Consider the following 20,115-nt stretch of genomic DNA (forward strand, 5'->3'; position numbering starts at 1 on the left):
CAAGAGTGATGGAGGTAGAATTGATCTTTCTCCTTTGGAGCACTCCCTAGCCTTACTCTCTGTGACAATTGTGCTGATCTGGTTCTTACACAGCTCTCTGGTTTTAGAGAGGACAGTGCTGGTTGCAAGGACAGGCAATCAGAGGGAGAGCGTGGAAACCAGCCAAGGGAAATCCTACACTCATCAAGCTTCCATTATAGGCAAGGGTTCAGTGAGCCAAAATATATCACCATGATTACTCCTTAAGCACCTGCAGTTGCAAAACACAAATAATAATTTTATCATAATTAAGTTTTATTAATGCTGATGATGTCTTTGTGGAAGCAGACACGTCAAAGTGGGAACTGAACCATGAGACATTTATAATTATTTTTGTTACAGCAGTATGAATAGTCCAGCAACATGCAGAATAATGTTGTGTCCGGAAGTACTAATACTTTTGTGTGAAGGAGAAAGGGAAAAACACCTTTCTCCTTTGGTTCCTTCTCTTCTGGTTCAAAAAGTGTCACGCAGGAGGCCGGAGCTCTGAGACCAGCGCGCTCTACACGCACAGACCGGTGGCTCAGCCCCACCACTGAAGCGGATGTCCGTGAGAACCCAAAAGCCTGTTTCCTAAATATAGCCAGGCTGGAACTTCCTTTTGGGCTGAAACCAGCAGCAGCGGCATTTACCCCGCCGGGCTGGCTGTCAGAAGGCGCCGGGGGCGGTGTTTTATGGCACTGCGAGCCCTGCAGAGGCTGCTCGTGTGGCAGCCCTAAGGGCAGGCGTGCGGCAAGAGATGGCAAGGGCACGGCTGCAGCGGATCTACAGCCCTCAGCTACTCCGGACCACAATCTCTGTACCAGCCCTATGCAGTGCTGGAAATGCACCATTCTCCTAGAAACGACCTCTGTCTGTCCCGCGCCGTGACTGCGCTCGCCCCTCTCCTCTCTCGCGTAGATCCCAGTGTTTATGAACATCCCCGAGCGACACCGCACCGCACACCGGGCTCGGGCAGGGGCAGGGGGCGGGCAGAGATCGCCGGGCAGCCCCGCCTGAGCCGAGGGTGCCCCTCGGTCCCGCAGAGCAGCCGGTCCCGGCCCGCCCGGGCTCACCTGCCCGAGGCGGGGCTCCCGCGGCCCGTGGGCAGGGCCGGCCCCGGGCGCCGCCGGCGGCTCATGCGCAGCCGCCCGGGATGGCGGCGGAGATGGCGCCGCGGGTGCTGCCGCTGCCCAGGCAGCAGAGCTTCGGCCCGCCCACCGTCCCCAACCCCTTCGTGCACCCGGGCCGCCTCGGCGCCGGCGACAAGCTGCGGGTAAGGCTGGCGGCGCGGGCGGGAAGGGCCTCCGGGGCCGGGCCGGGACTGCCCGGGGCTGGGATGCGCATCTGAGCGAACGGAGCGCGGCGGGCGGGGCGGGCACGGCACCTCCGGCGGTGCTGTCAGCCTCGGCAGTGCCCGGAACACCGGCAGTGCTGGCACCCCCGGCAGTGCTGTCACCCCCGGGAGTGCTGGCACCCCCGGCAGTGCTGTCACCCCCGGCCGTGCCCGGAACACCGGCAGTGCTGTCACCCCCGGCAGTGCTGTCACCCCCGGCAGTGCTGTCAGCCTCGGCAGTGCCCGCAACACCGGCAGTGCCGGCACCCCCGGGAGTGCTGTCACCCCCGGCAGTGCTGGCACCCCCGGCCGTGCCCGGAACACCGGCAGTGCTGTCACTCCCGGCCGTGCCCGCACTCCTGGCCGTGCTGTCACCCCCGGCAGTGCTGCCCGGGCGCGGCTCTAAACCAGCGGCGCGTTCCGCGCTCCGACCCATCGCGGGGCTGTCCCCGGTGCGGGGTGGAGGTCACTCCACGGGGTGCAGGTCACTCCACGGGGTGGGGGCCACTGTCCGCTGTACAGAGCCGCCCTTGCGAGGGGAGGACGCGGCCGTGTGAGCGGTCGCGGTTTGAAAGTCCCGCTGCCGGGGCCCGGCGCCGCCGCGACCCCCGAGCCCGCAGGGAAGGGCAGCAACCCCGACACTGTCACACATCTACCGCTCCTGGCTTGGCCGCGAGCAGACAGCGACTAAGAATACTTCCTTCCCCTCTAGTTTGCTTCCTGATCTAGTCTAGAGATAGAGAGCACATACATGAAGAAGTTTTGTAAAGGGTCGAAGATGCACTTTTTTAAAAAAAGTCACTGTTTTTTGAAATTAAGTTCTTCAAGCCAGCACTCTCCAGAGTCTACAAACTGAATGCTTGCTCGACACACACACTCAGAGGCTGATTGACTTAAAACTTTTGGCACAAGATTTACAACAAGCTTTTGAAAATATTTGCACAGTCGTTGCCAATAACACATCATTCCTAGAGAAAACAGGAGTCCTGTTTCAAGAATGAAATACTGTCCATCAATCCATCACATCAGGTGCTTCAGCTCTAGAATAAAGATGATAACTTCTCTCTGATATGAAAAGCTAAAATAGAAAGTAACTTTTTTTCAGTCGTCCTGTTTCAGATGCTTAGCTTTCTTTAGGCTGATTTGGGGTTGGGGAGGTTGGTTCCATACATATATTGTACAACAAAAAAGGGTCCACAAATTCCACTGGGTTACTGACTGGCATCACTGGGCGATCTGACCTGAATGCTGTCCCAGTATGGCTTGTGTACAAGCACACACAAGACTTAAAGGATACTCATGCAATTAAGAAAGCAAAAAGTATTCCTGGGCTTTAATTTTTAAAAACAGACTCTAAAAATTAGCTGATGAACCAAACATAAACTGACATATCAGTGAGGACAATGAGGACATCAACATGTAAGTGGAATTGCAGCATTTTCTGCTGATCCTTGTAAATATCTGAGGCTGATGTACAACTAAATATTTTATGTTTCATATAGCTCTTCAAGTTATAAACAATGTTTGCCCTGAAGGTAACTGGGTGGAGGAAATGTGAGAAACCTGGAAAACAATTTCAAATCCTTTTATCCCCTATGTTTTACTAGCAGCCTGGAACACACTTCAAGTGCATCTGAATCAGTAGCTTTAGGCATGAACCCTGAGGTAAGGAAACCAGTTTCTTAATGAGGTTCCAGACATGGACAGCTTTCCATACTGGCTGTTCTTTCTAGAGGATGCACAGACTACTTTCGAAAGCTTGCATTTTTAAGCTACAATTACCGTTTTAGCTGTAATAAATATATTCTACTTTTTTCCTTCAGGAGGTAGGGTTGAAAAATATAATTATGTCTTCAAGCAAAATGCATTCCATATGGAGCTCCATAATGCACCTGGAAGGAAAAGAACCTGGCCGGGTCAGGGCCTGGTGCTAGTGAGCTTAGGAGCAAAACTGTAGTAGTCCCAGAATTGCAAAGCAGAAAATCACAAGACAGAGAACCTTCTCATGTTGTGGGTTGCTCCCTTCTGTTCTTTCCCCCCTACAGTCATAAAGACTGGGATACTTCCTACTGACTGCTTTGTCCTGTCTGCTCCTCTATTGCCCAGCAGTGTCAGTCAGACCAGCTGGGAATCAGGGCTTTACCAGAGAGTGTTACTATAAATTCCGAAAAAGGGAAGTGTCCCTTCTCTTTCCATTTATGTCAAGTGTAGTGTTTCTCCATTCTTGCATGTTAAAGGACAGTTTTGTTATATCCTCCCTGTTCTATACTATTCCTTTAACATATACCAATGAAAACATACCATTTCAAAACCCTCTATGGGACCCCAAAACAGGATTTCCATACATTGGTGAACTCGTTCAGTGTGAAGGCTGTTGTGTGGCTGAGGAACAGTGCTTGAACGTGAGACAGGCTAGCTGTTTGCATTTCATTCAGCTTCAAATGTACGAACAGGTTGTAGCCAGACTGAAAAGTGGAGTGAGAATATTTTACAATTTCTTGCCAGTCCCTGAACTGCTGATAGTTTACCAACCAATGAGACTTCTGCCATTCTTTGGAATATGCAAAGCAAAGATCAGTTTTGCTGTGCTAAACATCTACATGTGCCAAACAAGATCTTAAAACAGTTGTTCAAAGACTTCTGGTCTCCATCCTCTGACTGAAGTTGGCTGCAATTCATCATTGAGATTTTTTTCTGGTTTTTAGTTTTAGTTCTGTTCATCCTGATTGTTCATGTGCCATCCTAACTTCTGAACTGCGACTGCAAAGCACAAATTCTAGTTAAGTCATTACTGGATTCCACTTTATTCTAAGAGATGCTCAGTGGATTTCTGCAACTATGTAATGGCACAACCAGCATCCTAAAAGCAGTATTTTTAACCCCATGCTTGGAAGCAAGCAGCTAGACTGCCTGAGAGCTGTGACATCCTCTGGGCACTCACAGAAGACCCTGCCTAGCTCTGCATATGCTGCAGTGGGGGACTGTCCATATGACCACAGATGTCAGAGGAGTTCAGTTGGAGTTGGGCTTTGTTCTGGTCCCCAACCTGCTCTGCTGCTGCTTCCTAGGCAACTTGACAGCAGCTGAATTTCAAACTGAATTCTGTGGCTTTCTGGTAGACCTGCTTTTCCCCTTCCCAGGTTCCTGCCATCAGTGACAGCATAATCCCATGTATTGATCAAGGGTTAGTCAGCTATGGGAGTGGGACCTGGGCTGCCAGGACTGTCTGCAAGAATTGCAGTGACAGGATATGCAGTTACTGCAGACACAGTAAACAGAAAGTACACAGGTGATTCAATATGCAGGAAGAGGTTCTTTGAATGACTCAGAATTTTTCTCTTTGTGATTACTGTACACAGAAACTGGAGTGGCTCCGATCCTACTTAGTAGTTACTAAACTCTGTATTTTCTTTTGTATGTTTTTTTCCTATGCTTTCTCTTTTCTAGCCTACCTTGACCTTTCTCTTTTCTGTCCTTTTCTTACCCTAGTCTGTAGCTGATGAAGCAGAAACCAACTCTGCCTCATTTCACTGACCTAGAAAGCCAATAGCTTGCATCAGCAAATCAGTACCACCTGTGCATCTGCCTGAAATAGATTAATGAATTTATTAAAGTTTTGAGGAAGGAATTGTTTTGCTTTTGCTATTGCATCCTTTATTTTTCATTGTAGTTCAGTGCATATATATTCTTTTTTCCATAAAGAAAAAAATTACTTTAATTCAAAACACACAGATTTATGCTTATGTTGCCCATTTTGGATAACTGAATGCAGCTGAAATGTTGAACTGGGACTATAGATCATAGTACAGGAAGATGCATGTAGAGAAAAAAAGGCACATCTAATTTTGGGGGGGAAGCAAGGAGTCTTGGTTGGTTTAACTTCCTACCTGACTTTTTCAGATTCACCACAACTGGCACCAGAGCAAGTGGGAGCAATAGATCTCCAGGGTCACATCTGTTGTGCCCAGCTATCAAACCCATTTCATGATCCAGAGCAGTCCTTTTCCTCTTGTCCATTAAGCTATGGTTAAAATTCCATAGCTACCTATATACAACTGTTATATAAAAGAAGGAAATAACCACACCTGAGTGTTCAGATCTCTCCTGGAAACACATGATATGGCAGTGCTTGCAGAACATAAAGTGTACCTGCTTCACATGCTTATCCACATGTACCCCCTGTCTTGTTTGGTCTGTTGTTACAGAACTGAGTCCCAAGGGCCTAAATTCATTTTAATCCTCATCCATGTCAGAGGGTTTAGAGCCAGATGGCAAAGCCTCTCCTGAATATTGACAAGAGGACAATAAGAGGATGTTACATGAAGGTGGAAGGGATTTGGTGGGGAGGGAAAGGATCATGCTGGTGAAAGGAAAATTGGAAGCAACTGACTAAATCAAGGACTTGGATAAATAATACACTAAGATGCTTATTCTCCAAAAATACTACAAACACTTGTTCCTTTTTAAAGAAAATATGTAAATTAAAATCCAATGTGTTGCTTATTAATCACAACTCTAGGAAGTTGCAAAATGTTTTGTAAAACTGACTTATTAAAAACCTTGCTTTTTCTCTCGAGTAAGAGGCCATTGTTAAAGAGCTGACTAGAAAGTCTGATTTTGAGAAAGTAACACTGTTGTTCAGTTGTAGACTTTCTTAAAAAATAGTAAAGCATAAAAAATCATAAGCTCACAAGCAGAAGTTAAACTCACATAACTCTCCTTCAGTAACTTCTCCCACATATCTGAAATGGTAGAGCTGTCAGTCTGTGACCAGTGATACACTCTCATGCAAGTTTTGGGGGACTTTTAGAAACATAGCCCAAATAAATTTAAAAAAAAAATCACTATTACAGTTCTGCTTGGGTATGTATTGTTTTGTGCATATGTTTGCACATGAGCTGGTCCTCATCAGTGAGTGGGAGCTGAGCTGGATTAGGTGCCAAAGGGAGTTGAACCCTTTACTGGTTTACCAGGAATGCTCAGCTAAGACTTGCACCTGCTAACACAGCTCACCTGCCTCCCAGAGACCTGGGCTTGCTCAATCTGCACAGTGATGTGTTGCACCATAAAAGCCAACCTTCAGGATATAGTTTCTAACCTAACGTGCTGGGATAAAACAATTAAGAATTTCTGCCTGCACCAAAGCTGCCTGTGGTGCAACATTGTGCCAGTACACCTGTTTTCTGGAGCTGTGCATGAAAAAATGCAAGCTAAAAATTCCTTTGAGAGGTGCTGAGTATGATATTTGAGGATTATTTGCAACCAGGGCAGCTGAAAACTCCATTTTGCTTAAGTCCCAGCTAGGGGAAATGATGTGTTGTGTGTGCACAGCTCCCAGAAGCAGTAGTGAGGATCACTTTCAGCAATATTGTGACTCAACATGAGATTTGTCATTTGAAAGGGCAAGAGTACAATTTAGTCATCTTAACAATCCCACTTGGCTTCTAGACAGGCAGCTAGTGGCAGAAGACTCTGGAGTGGAGATATGTGTCAGCTGGGCAGGCTCATCCAAGCTGGTTGTGTGCTGCAGACTGAGACCAAACATAAACTAGAGCCAACAAATGTTGTTTACCCTTTGTGTTTAACAACATCCAAGCCAAAAACCTAAATACTCAGGTATTCCAGTTCTACCTGAAATGGGAACTCAAAAGTGAAAATGAAATACCAGAAATTACTTCCCATAAGAACCTTTAGTCTTTGATGCTTTCCTTACTGAATCACGTAGCAATAATGTCAGTATTTTAAAGTCCTTATAAAGTAACTACACAGAAAATAGTGTCATTCCTGCTGATACCATTTCTTAAGATTTTTCCCCTCTCCTTTTCCAGAGTGTTCTGCTGGGGATTATTTTGTTACCCCTCCGTGCCACATGCATCACATTCATTTTACTGCTAGCCTGGCTGTTTGCATCAATTGCAATGTTCTGTCAGCGTGGAAGAGGATCTGTGCCACTGAAAGGATGGAGAAGGTAAAAGGTCTAAAGCATTCTTCCCTCTCACTCCTTCTTTTGATTAAAGAGGATTCCTCAATGACATCTCAGTTTTACCCGTTTAGATGAAGCAGCTTTTTAATGAGTGTATTTTACAACAATAGTGGAGCTTTTTAAATAGGTAGATTTTCAGTTGTCCTGAGGCTAAAAAGAGATTTGTATTAAAATCTTTATAGGCTGTTTGTAAGCCAGAACTTATTTTACTAGTAATACTAATAGAAATATTTGAGAAAATAAACTCATTAAGAAAAGTATTTGGTAACATTATGTAGGTTGAGTTTCTGTGTAGCTTTTGTAATTTCTGCTATGACAAAATTAGCTTTGACAGCTCCTCTGCTAGCTGCATTGCCCTTGAAGTGGTATTTTACAGCTGCTTCTGTGGGTTCTGGGTTTCAGTCACTCAGCTTATGACCTCAGAGTAATGAAGTTCTCTTTTAGCTACAGTGCATTGTAGCTGCAGGAGGAGGAGGAGACACAGGAAATGAATTCTTACAAGTCCAAGAGATTACAGAGAGTCCCATGAAAGGAACATGTCCCTTGTGGTGGGAACATGTTCCAGTAAGGGAACACTGTCATTTAATCTTACGTGTTTAAAATGGTTGGTAAAAGAACCATATCAGTTACCTAAGTTCTTACAAAAAAACCCCACTGAATCTGCTAATTACTCCCCTCACAATAATGTTATGCTGCAATGATATGTATGGCAAGAAAAATAGTGTACCTGGGAGGAGGATTTCACAAGGTGCTGCACGTTGCCTTGTGTTTCATCAGGAAAAGGTGATGTTCCCTTCCCTACTTCCCCTTTAGCCCTACATTTCCTGCTGCCCTGTGTCAGGCCCCAGTGCTGGTTAGAACTATGAAATCTGTTATGGGCTTTTCTTTTAAAGTACAGAAGAAATACTGAGTGTAAGATGGATGATATTTTTGTGTTTCTGTTTACAAGGAGGATGATCCGGACAACCCTGTCAGGCCTAACTCGAACCGCCTTCTTCATAATGGGTTTCCAGGTTAAAGTAAAAGGGAAAGTAGCAAGTCTCCCAGAAGCCCCAATCTTCGTTGCAGCTCCTCATTCAAGCTTTTTTGATGCCATTGTTTGTGCCCTAACTGGAATGCCATCAATAGTGTCTAGAGCAGAGAACCTGTCCACTCCAGTATTTGGCAGTAAGTATTTATGAAAAAAACAAAGCAAAACAAAAAAGTTACAAGTCAGCAACTTGACACTGGGCCAAAAATTTAACCTCTTAAAGTGATTTAGAGGCAGACTTTAAAGTCCTTAGATTCCAAAGATACTGACAAATTATTTCCAGTGAAATTCCTGTGATGTTATCTTTCTGAATTGGTAAATGTGTCTAGAAGTGTGCTGTTTCTTTTCAGGTATGAAATCTAATATCACTTTAAACTTGGCTTTATACTGAAAGCATGTTTTACAACTGCTCAGGCTAGAAGCTTTCTCTTTAGTTCTCCCAGTAGGTAGCTCAAGAAATTTTTGACTGCTGTCTTTTAACAGTGTGGCCCATAAATGTAGAACACAAATTGGTGAAGGTTATTTCAAAAATAGACCCAAACTACAGCAGTCTGGAAAATACCACATTTATAAGTTTAAACTTGCAGGCACTGTTATGGATTTTTTTAATGGGAGCAAGACCAGGAAGGAAGAAGAGAGGAGTTACTCAAAAAGGAAATGCAGAGAATGGAAAAGATCAGATGACTCATGCTCCTATTATTTTCTCCTCCTTTTGGCACAAAAAGAATCTCTGTTTGCATTATTGCTGGAATCAGCTGTAGACTTCCTGCTGGCTATACAGTAACCCAGAACTAAACTCAGCAGGCAACATAGCAAAGTGTCTTTGTAAAAAATTAGCTAACAGATAATATATGGATTTTAGCTTAAAAGCACAGGACTGGGACATAGAAAATAATTCTTCATCAGGTCTCATCACATTTTAGTAGATCCACTCATTATGATGCAGACTGCTGATTAAATGAGGGGTTTTTTTTCTATAATTAACACAGAAGTTGTGCATACTATGTAACTGAAAATGGAAGGCTCAAACTACTTGTTGGGTGCAGTCTGCATGAGTTAGGCCTGAGTGTGGCCCATGAGTAGAGACCCTGTCAGGTCCCTCTCTTAGAATTGTGTGGAAATGCTCAGTGAAAAATAACAGCAATATTATTAGAATGTGTTTGGCTGAATTTCAGATGTTTATAATTACTGTAAAGCTCCTCAGCTGGCAGTGTAGCTGTGTCTTCTGTGTCTTACTTCCCATTTTACAGAAGGAGGAGAATAATAATACTCTTATCAGTTTAGTCTAAAAGTTGTTTATGTGGAGTCTGTCTCCTAGTACAAGTTTTTGCTACAAGGAAGCCTTGAACCCATGTGTTTTCTAAACACCAGTTTGAGACACATATTTTTTATCTCTTTCCCAGCAATTTTGAGTTCCCTTCAGCCTGTAGCAGTTTCTCGTCAAGACCCTGATTCCCGGAAGAACACGGTTGCTGAGATAACTAAACGGGCATTATCCAGGGGCCAGTGGCCACAGGTAATAAATAAACAGCAGGTGACCTGCCTTGGTGGATGTGAGTCAGTATTCTGAAGGCAACTCACGGGGGAGAAGCCAGGTTGGAAAGCTGTGCTCACAACAGTCAGGGGACGAGCAGTTGGTGAAATGGGTAACCCAGACTGTCCAAGCTCCAGCACAGAGAGCTCAAAACAGCATTCTTCACATAGAGAATAGCTGAGGTGGAGCTCAGTTTGCTCTTTAGGTTAATAATGCTCTAAACCTACAAATACACTGTCATGCCAAGCTGCTGAAAAAATATAGTCATTGACACAAGGCCTTTCTCCAAAGATATCCTCTGCATATTTGTGTATAAAGTCATGCTCTGTGTTTTGAATTAGTTCTTGATTTCTTGAGGGTTAACTTCCTTAAAATAAAAACTGAAAGTGACTGGTTCAGTAGCTAAAGTCACAAGGTGTCTTTAGTCATAGCTGGATACCTCCTAAATGACTAAGTAAGAAATGTTAACTTTTCCTTCACTGTTGTTCCACTGAACGGCTTTTGAAGAAAAGTAAAAGATGCAAGTGAAAATAATAGATGTCAGTAGCAGGTATCTCTGTGACAGCTAGACCTGCTGTCTGCTGCTCTACTTTCTGAACAGTCTCCAGAAACAGAGACCATTCAAGTAGGGAAGACCAACACTTGCCAGTTTTTTTTTGTAATGGCATTGTTTAGACACTTCATAAACACCTTACAAAAAGCTTTTTAGCATTTTGGCTACATTAATTTGACTCATAAATGCATTTTTCTAAGCTGCTGTAAATACTGTTTGAGCCTCCATTATCTTTTTCAATTTGTCAGTTATATGGAGGATTTTAAATATTCACATGTCAAAGCTAAGAAGACTTTTTTTTTTTTTTAATACTGTGCTTACAAACTACACTGATGCTTAAGATTTGCTAAACTGTTATGGATGAATGCCCTGGTAGACCTAATCTTTGCTGAAAGCAGAATGGGGAGGAAAGGGAAATGGGCTCCACACCAGTGCTGCACTTGGGATAAAACCTACATATATATTATGGCATAAATAGCCCATGAGTCAAGTAATCTGGGAATCTCCAGGACAGAGTCAGCAGTACAACTGAGGGTGTCACTGGGTAATTCCTAGTCCTGTGCCCTGGCCACACCTTCCTCCTATTCTTTTTTTTTCTCTTTTTCTTGAGAAACGTGACCACAAGATGATGTCTGTCATACCATCTTCAGCGTGCCTGGGCTGCATTCTCTTAGCATGATAGAAAAGAAAGAGCAGCTGGATTCCCTCTTCCCTCCTCTTAAAACCCAAACACAAAAGGCTAGGCACCCTTATTAATAGCATGAGGTTCTGATTAGGGCTTCTCCAACCCTGTACCACAACAAAGAGGAAGGAGGGAACGATTACTTACTCTTTGATCAGTCACTAACCTGTTTTCTGGGGATTAGGACATAGGCTAAGCAGAATCATACCTATGTTTGTGTCCATAGCCCCAGTGAATGATTTCTGATGACAGAATCTCTAGAGGACTAATTGTAAATCAGTGTGTGCAGCTGCCTCTGTCATAACCTTAGAACAGTCTGTGTCTCTTGGGTGTGACCTACTGAGGCCCTTTCTCATCTAGCCTTGACCTGTTCATTTGGACTGAATTGGAAGCACACCTTGAACACTCTCAATCCAGACCAGTTTTTGTCCTGAGGTGTTTTGGAATGCTGCTCATGATCCTGTGGTGATATGAGAAATACAAAGCTTTCCCATATTCCACAGGGGACTGGGTTCAGTGTGTCCCACTGCAGCTCACAGTGCACCTCGTGTGCACTAGTTCAGAAACCTTCTGGGTATTGGAGTGTGTGAGTCATTCAGGTTCAGAGGCTGCTGTGGGGTGTGATGCCTCCAGAGCTCTGCCTCACAGACACACATGCTGTCTGTGCCTTTTGCTGCTGCTCAAGCTGACATCTCATCCCAGCTGGAATCTCACTGGTGTTGATGGCATCTGTGCCTGTAAATGCTCAAGTACCTCATGCACTTCCTGTCAGCCCAGTTATATAAGGAGCTGCTGGCAGCAGGAGAGGAGCAATTCTCCTATCATTACCAACACTAAAATTTCAAGTGAAACACTTAAAGTCTTTTGTACGACAAAGGCCATTCCCCTCTCCTATAAAGCATTTTTTTTCAAATTAAGATGGGCCAGGTTAATAATATTGTGAGCATCCTTCATTTATTTGTTCATTTCCTTTTGAAACAGTGATGATATTCTTGTGATACAGTACAACAGGTCACAGAGCTTGCATAAAGTCAGCCTGTGCATAACAGAAGCTAAAGTGTAATCTTTTCATGAAATATGTGGATGTATATATATATATATTTCTCTCTCTTTAAATCCAAGATACTGATTTTCCCAGAAGGCACCTGCACAAACCGATCTTGCCTGATCACATTTAAACAAGGTGAGATATTTTGTCACATTGTTGTTGGAAAATAATCTGTGATTATTAGTTTGTAGTTGTAGTAAGGATGTACTTCTGCAGGTACATCATCCACAACAGCACTATAGTAATCCCTTACATTATTAAAGTTTCAGTAGCACTAAACCCCCTCTTTTATACTAGACAGCTTACTTTTCTGATTTGTATAGGATGCAAAATATCTATGACATATATAATTAGTTGGTTGGGGTTTTTCATGGGTACAGTTTTCATCTAATTTATTTACTCATAAAGGTAACTGTGATTATTATGAAATGAATGTATGAACTCAGCTTACAGTTGTGCAATCTTAGATTCCTGTAAATTTTGCCATGCAATCAGGTTATGAAATGTCTTTTCCTAGTGCTCAGTGAGCCAGGACAATAGATTTTTAACATAGGAAGGTGTTAAAAATAGCATCAGTGATCACTAGATTGTTGTGCTGCACAGTTAGAGCCATGTTGCTCTCCTTTCTTAACTGTTTAGGTAGCAAAGTTACAAACCACTGCTGTGTGCTCAGATCCCTGTCACTTATGAACATAACAGAACAGAGAAGGAGTCAGGAAATGCTCAACAGCCTTGTGAGCATCTAATCCTTTGAAATGAATGCCAGTCAATGGGGAGATAATACACAGAAAATTACTTTGAGCAATCCAGGAATCTTAGGCAGCTTTCTCCTTGAAATGGAGCCTAACCCTTTTCTGTCCTGACACCTTGCTAGTCTAAAAGTCTTTAGCTGATCTAAAAACAAATAAACAAACAAAAAATCAAACCAACCAACAACAAAAAAACCCAAACAAGAATAATAATACTTCTCATTCTCCTTGCCTTTTTAAAAATGTCTTCTGCTAGATACTAGGTCTAAAATGAACCACTTGAGACTCTCAATTGCTGCATTAAGCTCAGTCATAACAATCAGTTCTAATTTGTGGCTGCAGGTGCCTTTGTTTCACGAGTCCCTGTACAACCTGTGTTACTCCGATACCCCAACAAGCTGGTAAGCAGAACATTCTTCTGTCACTAACCAGTAATACAGAAGTCAAAATCCTGACTTACATGGTACTTTACACGATAAATGTTTTGCATTGTCACTAAGAATGTATTGTCCTGAGCTTTAGCATTGAAGAGCTCCTGAAAGCAGCCAGGCTTCCCAAGTGTCCCCATGGTGTAGTTGCTGTTCTGAGTGTGAACCACTTACTGCTGGGCTTCTCAGCTGAAGGGAGAGGGAAGGCAGGAAAGTATTGCAGCAGGAGTTAGAAACTTCCTGCAGTGCCACAGAGTCTGTACTTCGCGGTCTAAAATGGACACAATTTCCCTACTAGTCATCCTTTTTGTTTAAGCTCAAGATAGTCTTACTGCAAAGGGACTTTCAAAGTTTCTGAACAAGAACAAAGCTGATCCCTGAACATCCAACACCCTTCCTTCAGGTACCTCAGGAGGGCAGCTTTGCAGATTTTCTTTTCATGCAGCAGTCCTTGTGTGGCTCTGCTTCACTGACATGTGTAAGTCTGGGACCTTTTTAACTTTTTTTTAATTATCTGGTCATCCAACCAATCCAGAAAAGACCAAACTTTTAATTCATAATGTTTTTTAGGATTAAAAACATAATTGCTGTTATTGTTAGTTATGAAAATTCCTTTGTATAATACTTTTACAAATGAATTTCAAAAGTAAACCACTCGAGGGGATTGGTACCACATTCACTGATAGGATTTAAGGTTCTGACAGTATATATTGTAAAAATTATGTATAAAAGTAATAGAGTGAGAAAAAAAAAGGAAAGCAAAAAAAGCAAAGAAAAAGCATGATAGATTATGCAGAAATGTCCTTAAAACCTAAATCAGACATATTAATGAGGGTGCCTTTCTAAAGGGACTGGTGAAGCTCACTTAAAAAGTCTTACCAGTGTTTTTGTTTCCCACTTTCTGCTGTTTGGATCAGAGTGAATGATTTACAATATCTAAGTAACTGTGTAAACGTTATTCCCAATTGTTGATAAAAGTCTGCCATGCTTATTTCCAATTTTTTAAAGCAAGGAATCCTATTTGCCATAACACCTGTATTTATTTTCACTACAGGACTATGAAACCATCATCCGCTTTTACTAAACTGGTACCTGTTTTAAATTGTAACTTATCTGCTCTCTAACTTGCATCTGGTTCTGTCATACATTTCTGTGTTTTGTTTTTTCCTTAGGATACTGTGACCTGGACATGGCAGGGCTATTCATTGTAAGTTTCTTAATCCTATTGAAAATTACATACAGAATTTTTGCTCCTGTTCCTAAACATTCTGCCAAACAGATTCTGCTGAGCTGAGACACATGTTCTTCTAGACCTGTTTTTATGAGGGGGAAATACTTGGGGATAATGCTCTCATGCAGTAGGTTTCATATCTGAATGGCCAGGGAAAGGGTTTGCAAAGGAAAGCATTATTTCCTGCTCTGACAACCTTTTTTTTCTAATTTTCTCCTGTTTTGCATGTTACACTGGAGCAAAAGATTTAAATTCTTTTTTTTCTTTGGGAAACACTCATAGTCATCAAAACCCATAGGTGCTTACAGATTCCTATATGGTATACAAACAAGAAAAAATAAATGTTATTTCAGTTTATTCATTCCTCCATATCATTTGCTGTCATATGAGAGTAAATGAAGATGGGCAAAATAAGTATTCATTTTCCCCATAATTCCCCATTGAAACATCAAGGATTCCTCTTCAGACTTTTATTTTTGACAAGAAAAGCAATTGTTTTAAGATCTCAGTGAAAAGGCTCTGTGTATATTATTTGACATTCAAATAATGAAAAATACTTTAATAAATCAGGCAGTGGATCTGTGTTTATTTCTCAACACAGGTGGCCTTCTAATATGCTAAAAAACTACTAAAGTATTAAAAAAACTTCACAACTGTACTGAAAATATGTTTGGGAATTACTTTTCACCTTACAAACATTCATTCAAATGTGCATTTGCAGTATCCATATACCAAATTTTCATGTGGAATATGTAATATATCTAAGTACAGTAGTACTGATTTACTAAGTGAGTAACATTTTTAAGGCAACTAATTCTGAAACATGTCTGAACTAGTGGAGTAGACCACAAGCACCTTTTAAGCTATCATTAGTTAATCCTAACAGCTGCACACTTCCAGAATGGACACGATGAAAATGTTCATTTCAGTTTCCCAAGAATCTTTTGCTGTTATTATTACTGCTGTTATATTTATCAGCATACTGAGAGTAATGAACACTGCAAATACAGGACATACTACAGATTTCCTTTATAAAGGATTTACACTGGAAGTTTAAATGGAGCTGTGTCTTCAGCTATGAGAGATGGTGTAGGAATGGGTGAAGGAAAAATGTAGTCCGAGGTATTCCTGTGGGAGGGAGGAGGCTGCCCAGTCACTCAGAACTGAGGAATGCTCTAAGCCTGGGGGCTGGATGGTGAAGGCTCAAATTGAAACCTGTGAGAAGATGAAAGGAACTGCTTGGCAAACCCATGGGAGGGGAATGGGTGGATGGAGAAGAATCTAGAGATTCTTAACAAAAATAACTGGAGCAAGGAGAAGAACACCCCCCCCTACAAACCTGCAGATCACAAAATGCAGAACTGTCACACTCTTTGTAAAACTTCCTGGATGTTGCAGCCAGGATGGGACAGTACCAGTCTCCTTCTCAAAAACCTGCTGACCCAGTTCTGCTTTCACTTACTACTTCTTTCTTACTTTTGGGCCTTACTGGGAGGAATACCTGATCTTATGTGTTAGAAAATCAAGCATTACGAATGGATTCCTGCAGAAGGTTGAAAGGATTCTTATCCTTTTTTTTTTGTCCAAAAAAAGAACAGAAAACTGCTTGAAGTTTTTCTGTTATAATGTACCTGATGGAAAGTAAGGAGCAAATATGAATTTCTGCTTAAAAATCATAGTGAAAAGAACAACTCAGAAGTAGAATGATTATGTGCTTTAGCAGTTTCTTCCTCCCCCTACTCTACCTGTTGATGCTAAAATTTGTGACTTTTTCTAAAAGCACTGAAGGCCCCAAACATACTGACACTTCATTAACCCATCTGTGTAAACACTACTGTTATTTGCAAAATTACTAGCAAATACTAATAAATCCTTACTTCAGTTCCGCATAAGGAAGTTACTGGTCCCATTTTGCAGCTGAGAGAATAAGAGATAAATTAAAGCTACTTCTCAGAATCAAAGCTCTTAAAGCTTAAAATCCAGTATGTGTTCACCTCTTTAAAGAGAGAGGACATGGCCAAGGAGCTGTACAGAATGGTAAATGTGCATGACAGCCCACAACAAGTTGCCCCCTCAGTGAGCAAGCAGCAGGTGTATTCAGAAGTCCTGTAGAAAAATTGTCAAAAACAACTTTTCAGGGGACTTCGCTGCAAGGTACTTAAAAATCTTGCCCAATATTGGCTTTGCTTTTTCTGTGCTTTAAAAAGTTTCATCTACTGACATGCAAATGCTTTGGTTGTAAATAAGTAAAATGTGTTTTTCTTCCTCTTTGCCTGCAGTAAAGTGCTGTGCTTACTGACAATGTGTCAGCTCTTCACAAGAGTAGAAGTTGAGGTAAGAACTGGAAATATTTTTGTACTAAGATGCAGCAAGCAGGGCATTTCTGCTTAAATATAAATGCATTATTCACATTATTAGTCACCATTGGTGAACAATAAACAAATATCTTAGAAACAAGAAAAAGAATCACAGGGGGTAATAAATTTAATTTGTTGTCCACGTGTATGTTGGAAACTGTTGAGTTAGAAACTCTATTTTCTGTTAGAAACTGATGAGCTTGTAAAAGAAAATTGTCAGAAATGTCTTTATAGCATTGTAAAATCATTGTTAATTATCAGCACGTGCATTTTACAGATGTTAAAACTAAGAATTAGAGCACATTCTGTTAAAGGTAACAGCTTCTTTTCCCCACCTTCTTATTTCTCTGATCCCTTCAAAGTATCCTCGTCTTCCTCACCATCTTCCCAGACTGAACTCTTACAGTTTTCTTCAACTAAGAGCTTACTTAAGGACTCACCTACTTGTATGAGCCTTGTATAATGAACCAGTTCCCTTGATCATTAAAATCTGCTGCACAGCACAGGATGGCAGATGAATGACCACTGAAACAACACACACACTTCATAACATGGGCACACACACTCAACCTGCTCCCTGTCAGAGAGGCAACATTCAAAACACAGTAGTGAGGAGCCAGGTGAATTGTTCAAACCTCAGTTAAGTGTGTATTTCACATTCCTTACCAGACCAAAAGGATTGTCAGTGTGGACTAAGTTGGTTTAGGGACCTGAGGAAGGGGAGAAATTGATGGGTTTTGCTGTTTATTTGCAAAGCACAGAATTCAGCAAAGTTGTCCAAAGCCTTGTGAATACAAGCAGTGTTGTTACTACTAACAATTAGCCATATAGTCTGTGTTGTGAAAAAATGAAATTCATTGTAAGGGAGCATCTTGTTACTGTATAATATGTGCAATAGACACATATTTTTAGAAGTTGTAGTAAGGAGATCATTCTCCTGATAATTTTGTACAGAAGAACATAATTTATATACGTGGGAGCAAGAAATAGTTAATGTAGCCCTTCCAGTAGAAGGAAGGGCTACATTTTCCCCTACTTCAGAACTCAAACTTGTCTGTTAGAAAATAAATTTCGTGTTCCAAAAAATGAAACATTTAAAGAATTGCAGCTTTCACAGAACATGTGTCCCCAAAGTGGAACAGATTCCCTGGCATCAGTGCAAAAGTCTTTCAATTTCTAAAAGGAGAAGGAGGATTTCCTGGGGAAGGAGGGAATCCAGCTACTCCTTTTAGGAGTGCACATTTCTGTTGCTGTCCCATGCTGTGAGGAAGTAGCTTCTCCACTCCCAGCAGTCTTGCACTGCCCCTGCCTGCTGTGCATAAGCAGTGATGGACTCCTGCAGTCCAGAGGGGTGTGTGTTTGCATGTTTAGTCAAACTAACAAACTGTAGATATTGAAAATCAAGCAGTGAACCTGGCAGTGAGTTTTTGGTCTGCAGAAGATGCAGCATTTAGCAAATTCTATAGCAAGAGAGACTAGTTCAAAAGCAGATCAGAGAAGTATTTGTGCTCCTGAAGGAGCTGTGAGGAATTTTTCTTACAGGACTGTGATTTGACAGGGAAGGTTTACTTACTACTCCTCAGCAGATAAGCAACTGGGTGTGTGTGTGAGATCATGCCACCACAGGACGTCAAGAAGCAAAATTCTTCCTCCCCAGCTGTGGTTTCTGGCAAACAGGTTTTGTGAATAATTGTAGGTGGGTTTTCTGAAGGGGATGGAGGTGGTGTTTAACCTGCCAGAAAGTTACATTGCTCTCTGAGCAAGACCTCAGCCTCAAGTGATGTAATGACCACTTTCAAGACCATGACCCACAGTTGCATAAACTTCTTAGAGTTGACTTCATCTCACCCAGTGACAACAGTTTTTTGTGTCTGTACATTGTGCCTGTGCCTTCACAATTTAAGAGTTATGTGACTTCTGAAGGAGAATTGTGATAAGCAGGGACCTGTGTCAGAGCTTGAACAGAGCTGGCAACTGCTTGCAGAAGGAATGAAATCTCAAGCATTCATGTGAACAGCAGGAGCCCTGCTTTCCTTACAGGGGAGACAACTTTTAAGTATAAACAGAAAATTGTTATGGCTATTTGACAGATAACCAATTCCATAAACTTACTGGTTTTAATCAGGAAGAGGAAGCATTCCTTAAAAACAAACATTAAAAGGCTGTTCAGGATGGCCTGCATTTATATGAGACAGTTACCACAATATTAGTGCATCACAAGCAGCTGCAATATAACTGAAGAAACATATTGACACATAATTGGCAGTTGTGTCTTCCAGTGATTCATGAGCAACATCTAATTTTGGAATTGCTGTATTCTAGGAATTCAGGGTCAGACTGCAGGGTGGGGAGCAGCAGAACTCAGATAAATGATAACCATAGCTGAGAAGAGGCACAGTAAACAGAGCTGTGAGCAAACACTTTAGACTGAAGTAGAAAGAGCAAAATACTCCTTCACACACACTGCTTAGCAAACAGATTCTGGTTCACACTGCAATAGAGAGTAGTTCCTCTATAGGATAATTTAGTGAAAAGGTACTTGAACTTCTTACATATTAATATTGAATAAATCCTGAACAGTAAACATGTTGCTACTTAGATATCTGGGGTGTTTTCTAGGTGTAGGAGGAGAGAAGTGGTTGGGATTTTTTACTCTCTTCTTGGAGTTCCGAAATTTTACACTATTATATCCATTTAATGTGCTCCTTACAACTCAGAACTCTGATTCCTTAACGTTTTTGTCATGGAGGAAAAATGTACAGAAAACTTATCAGTCACATGCTGACAGATACAATTAACAGGTAGGAGTTGGGACTGCAGTGTGTATTTAAAAACGTTAAAACTCTTACATACACTATTGCAGTGTATGTAACTCTGCAATATAATACCACTTACAAAAGATCTTTGAAAAGGAGTGGTAGAATTTCAAACTCACATTCTTACCAGTGCATCATTTAGTCTTCTAACAAAGTATGCATTTATTATACTTTACTTCCCTGGGGGGTTGATTTTTCATATTTAAGAAACTCCTACCAATCCCTTAGAGGTAGTTTTGGACTAAATCTCATTTGTGTGGTGAGGGTGGAAGAGCCAGAGCTGTTCCTAAGGCGGCTGAGACCTCTAGCGCCCAGTTCCTTCATTGCATGGCTAATTTTTTTCTCCTGTT

General features: G+C 41.9%; 1 protein-coding gene across 1 annotated transcript in view; it reads left to right on the forward strand.

Moving 5' to 3' along the window:
- The first annotated feature begins 1,015 nt into the window (after positions 1-1,015).
- The window catches only part of LPCAT2 (lysophosphatidylcholine acyltransferase 2), a 31,801-nt gene continuing 12,701 nt past the window's right edge, over positions 1,016-20,115 (forward strand). Inside the window, exons 1-8 of the mRNA XM_051805880.1 lie at positions 1,016-1,294; positions 7,183-7,322; positions 8,287-8,504; positions 9,771-9,883; positions 12,259-12,319; positions 13,276-13,334; positions 14,534-14,568; positions 16,872-16,926. Coding sequence (XP_051661840.1) covers positions 1,175-1,294; positions 7,183-7,322; positions 8,287-8,504; positions 9,771-9,883; positions 12,259-12,319; positions 13,276-13,334; positions 14,534-14,568; positions 16,872-16,926 — 801 coding nt within the window. The 5' untranslated portion in view covers positions 1,016-1,174. The remainder of the gene's footprint in view (positions 1,295-7,182; positions 7,323-8,286; positions 8,505-9,770; positions 9,884-12,258; positions 12,320-13,275; positions 13,335-14,533; positions 14,569-16,871; positions 16,927-20,115) is intronic.

Source organism: Manacus candei, unplaced genomic scaffold (assembly GCF_025592945.1).
Source record: "Manacus candei isolate 608988 ecotype Guabito, Panama unplaced genomic scaffold, ASM2559294v1 h1tg000065l, whole genome shotgun sequence".
Lineage (NCBI taxonomy): Eukaryota > Metazoa > Chordata > Aves > Passeriformes > Pipridae > Manacus > Manacus candei.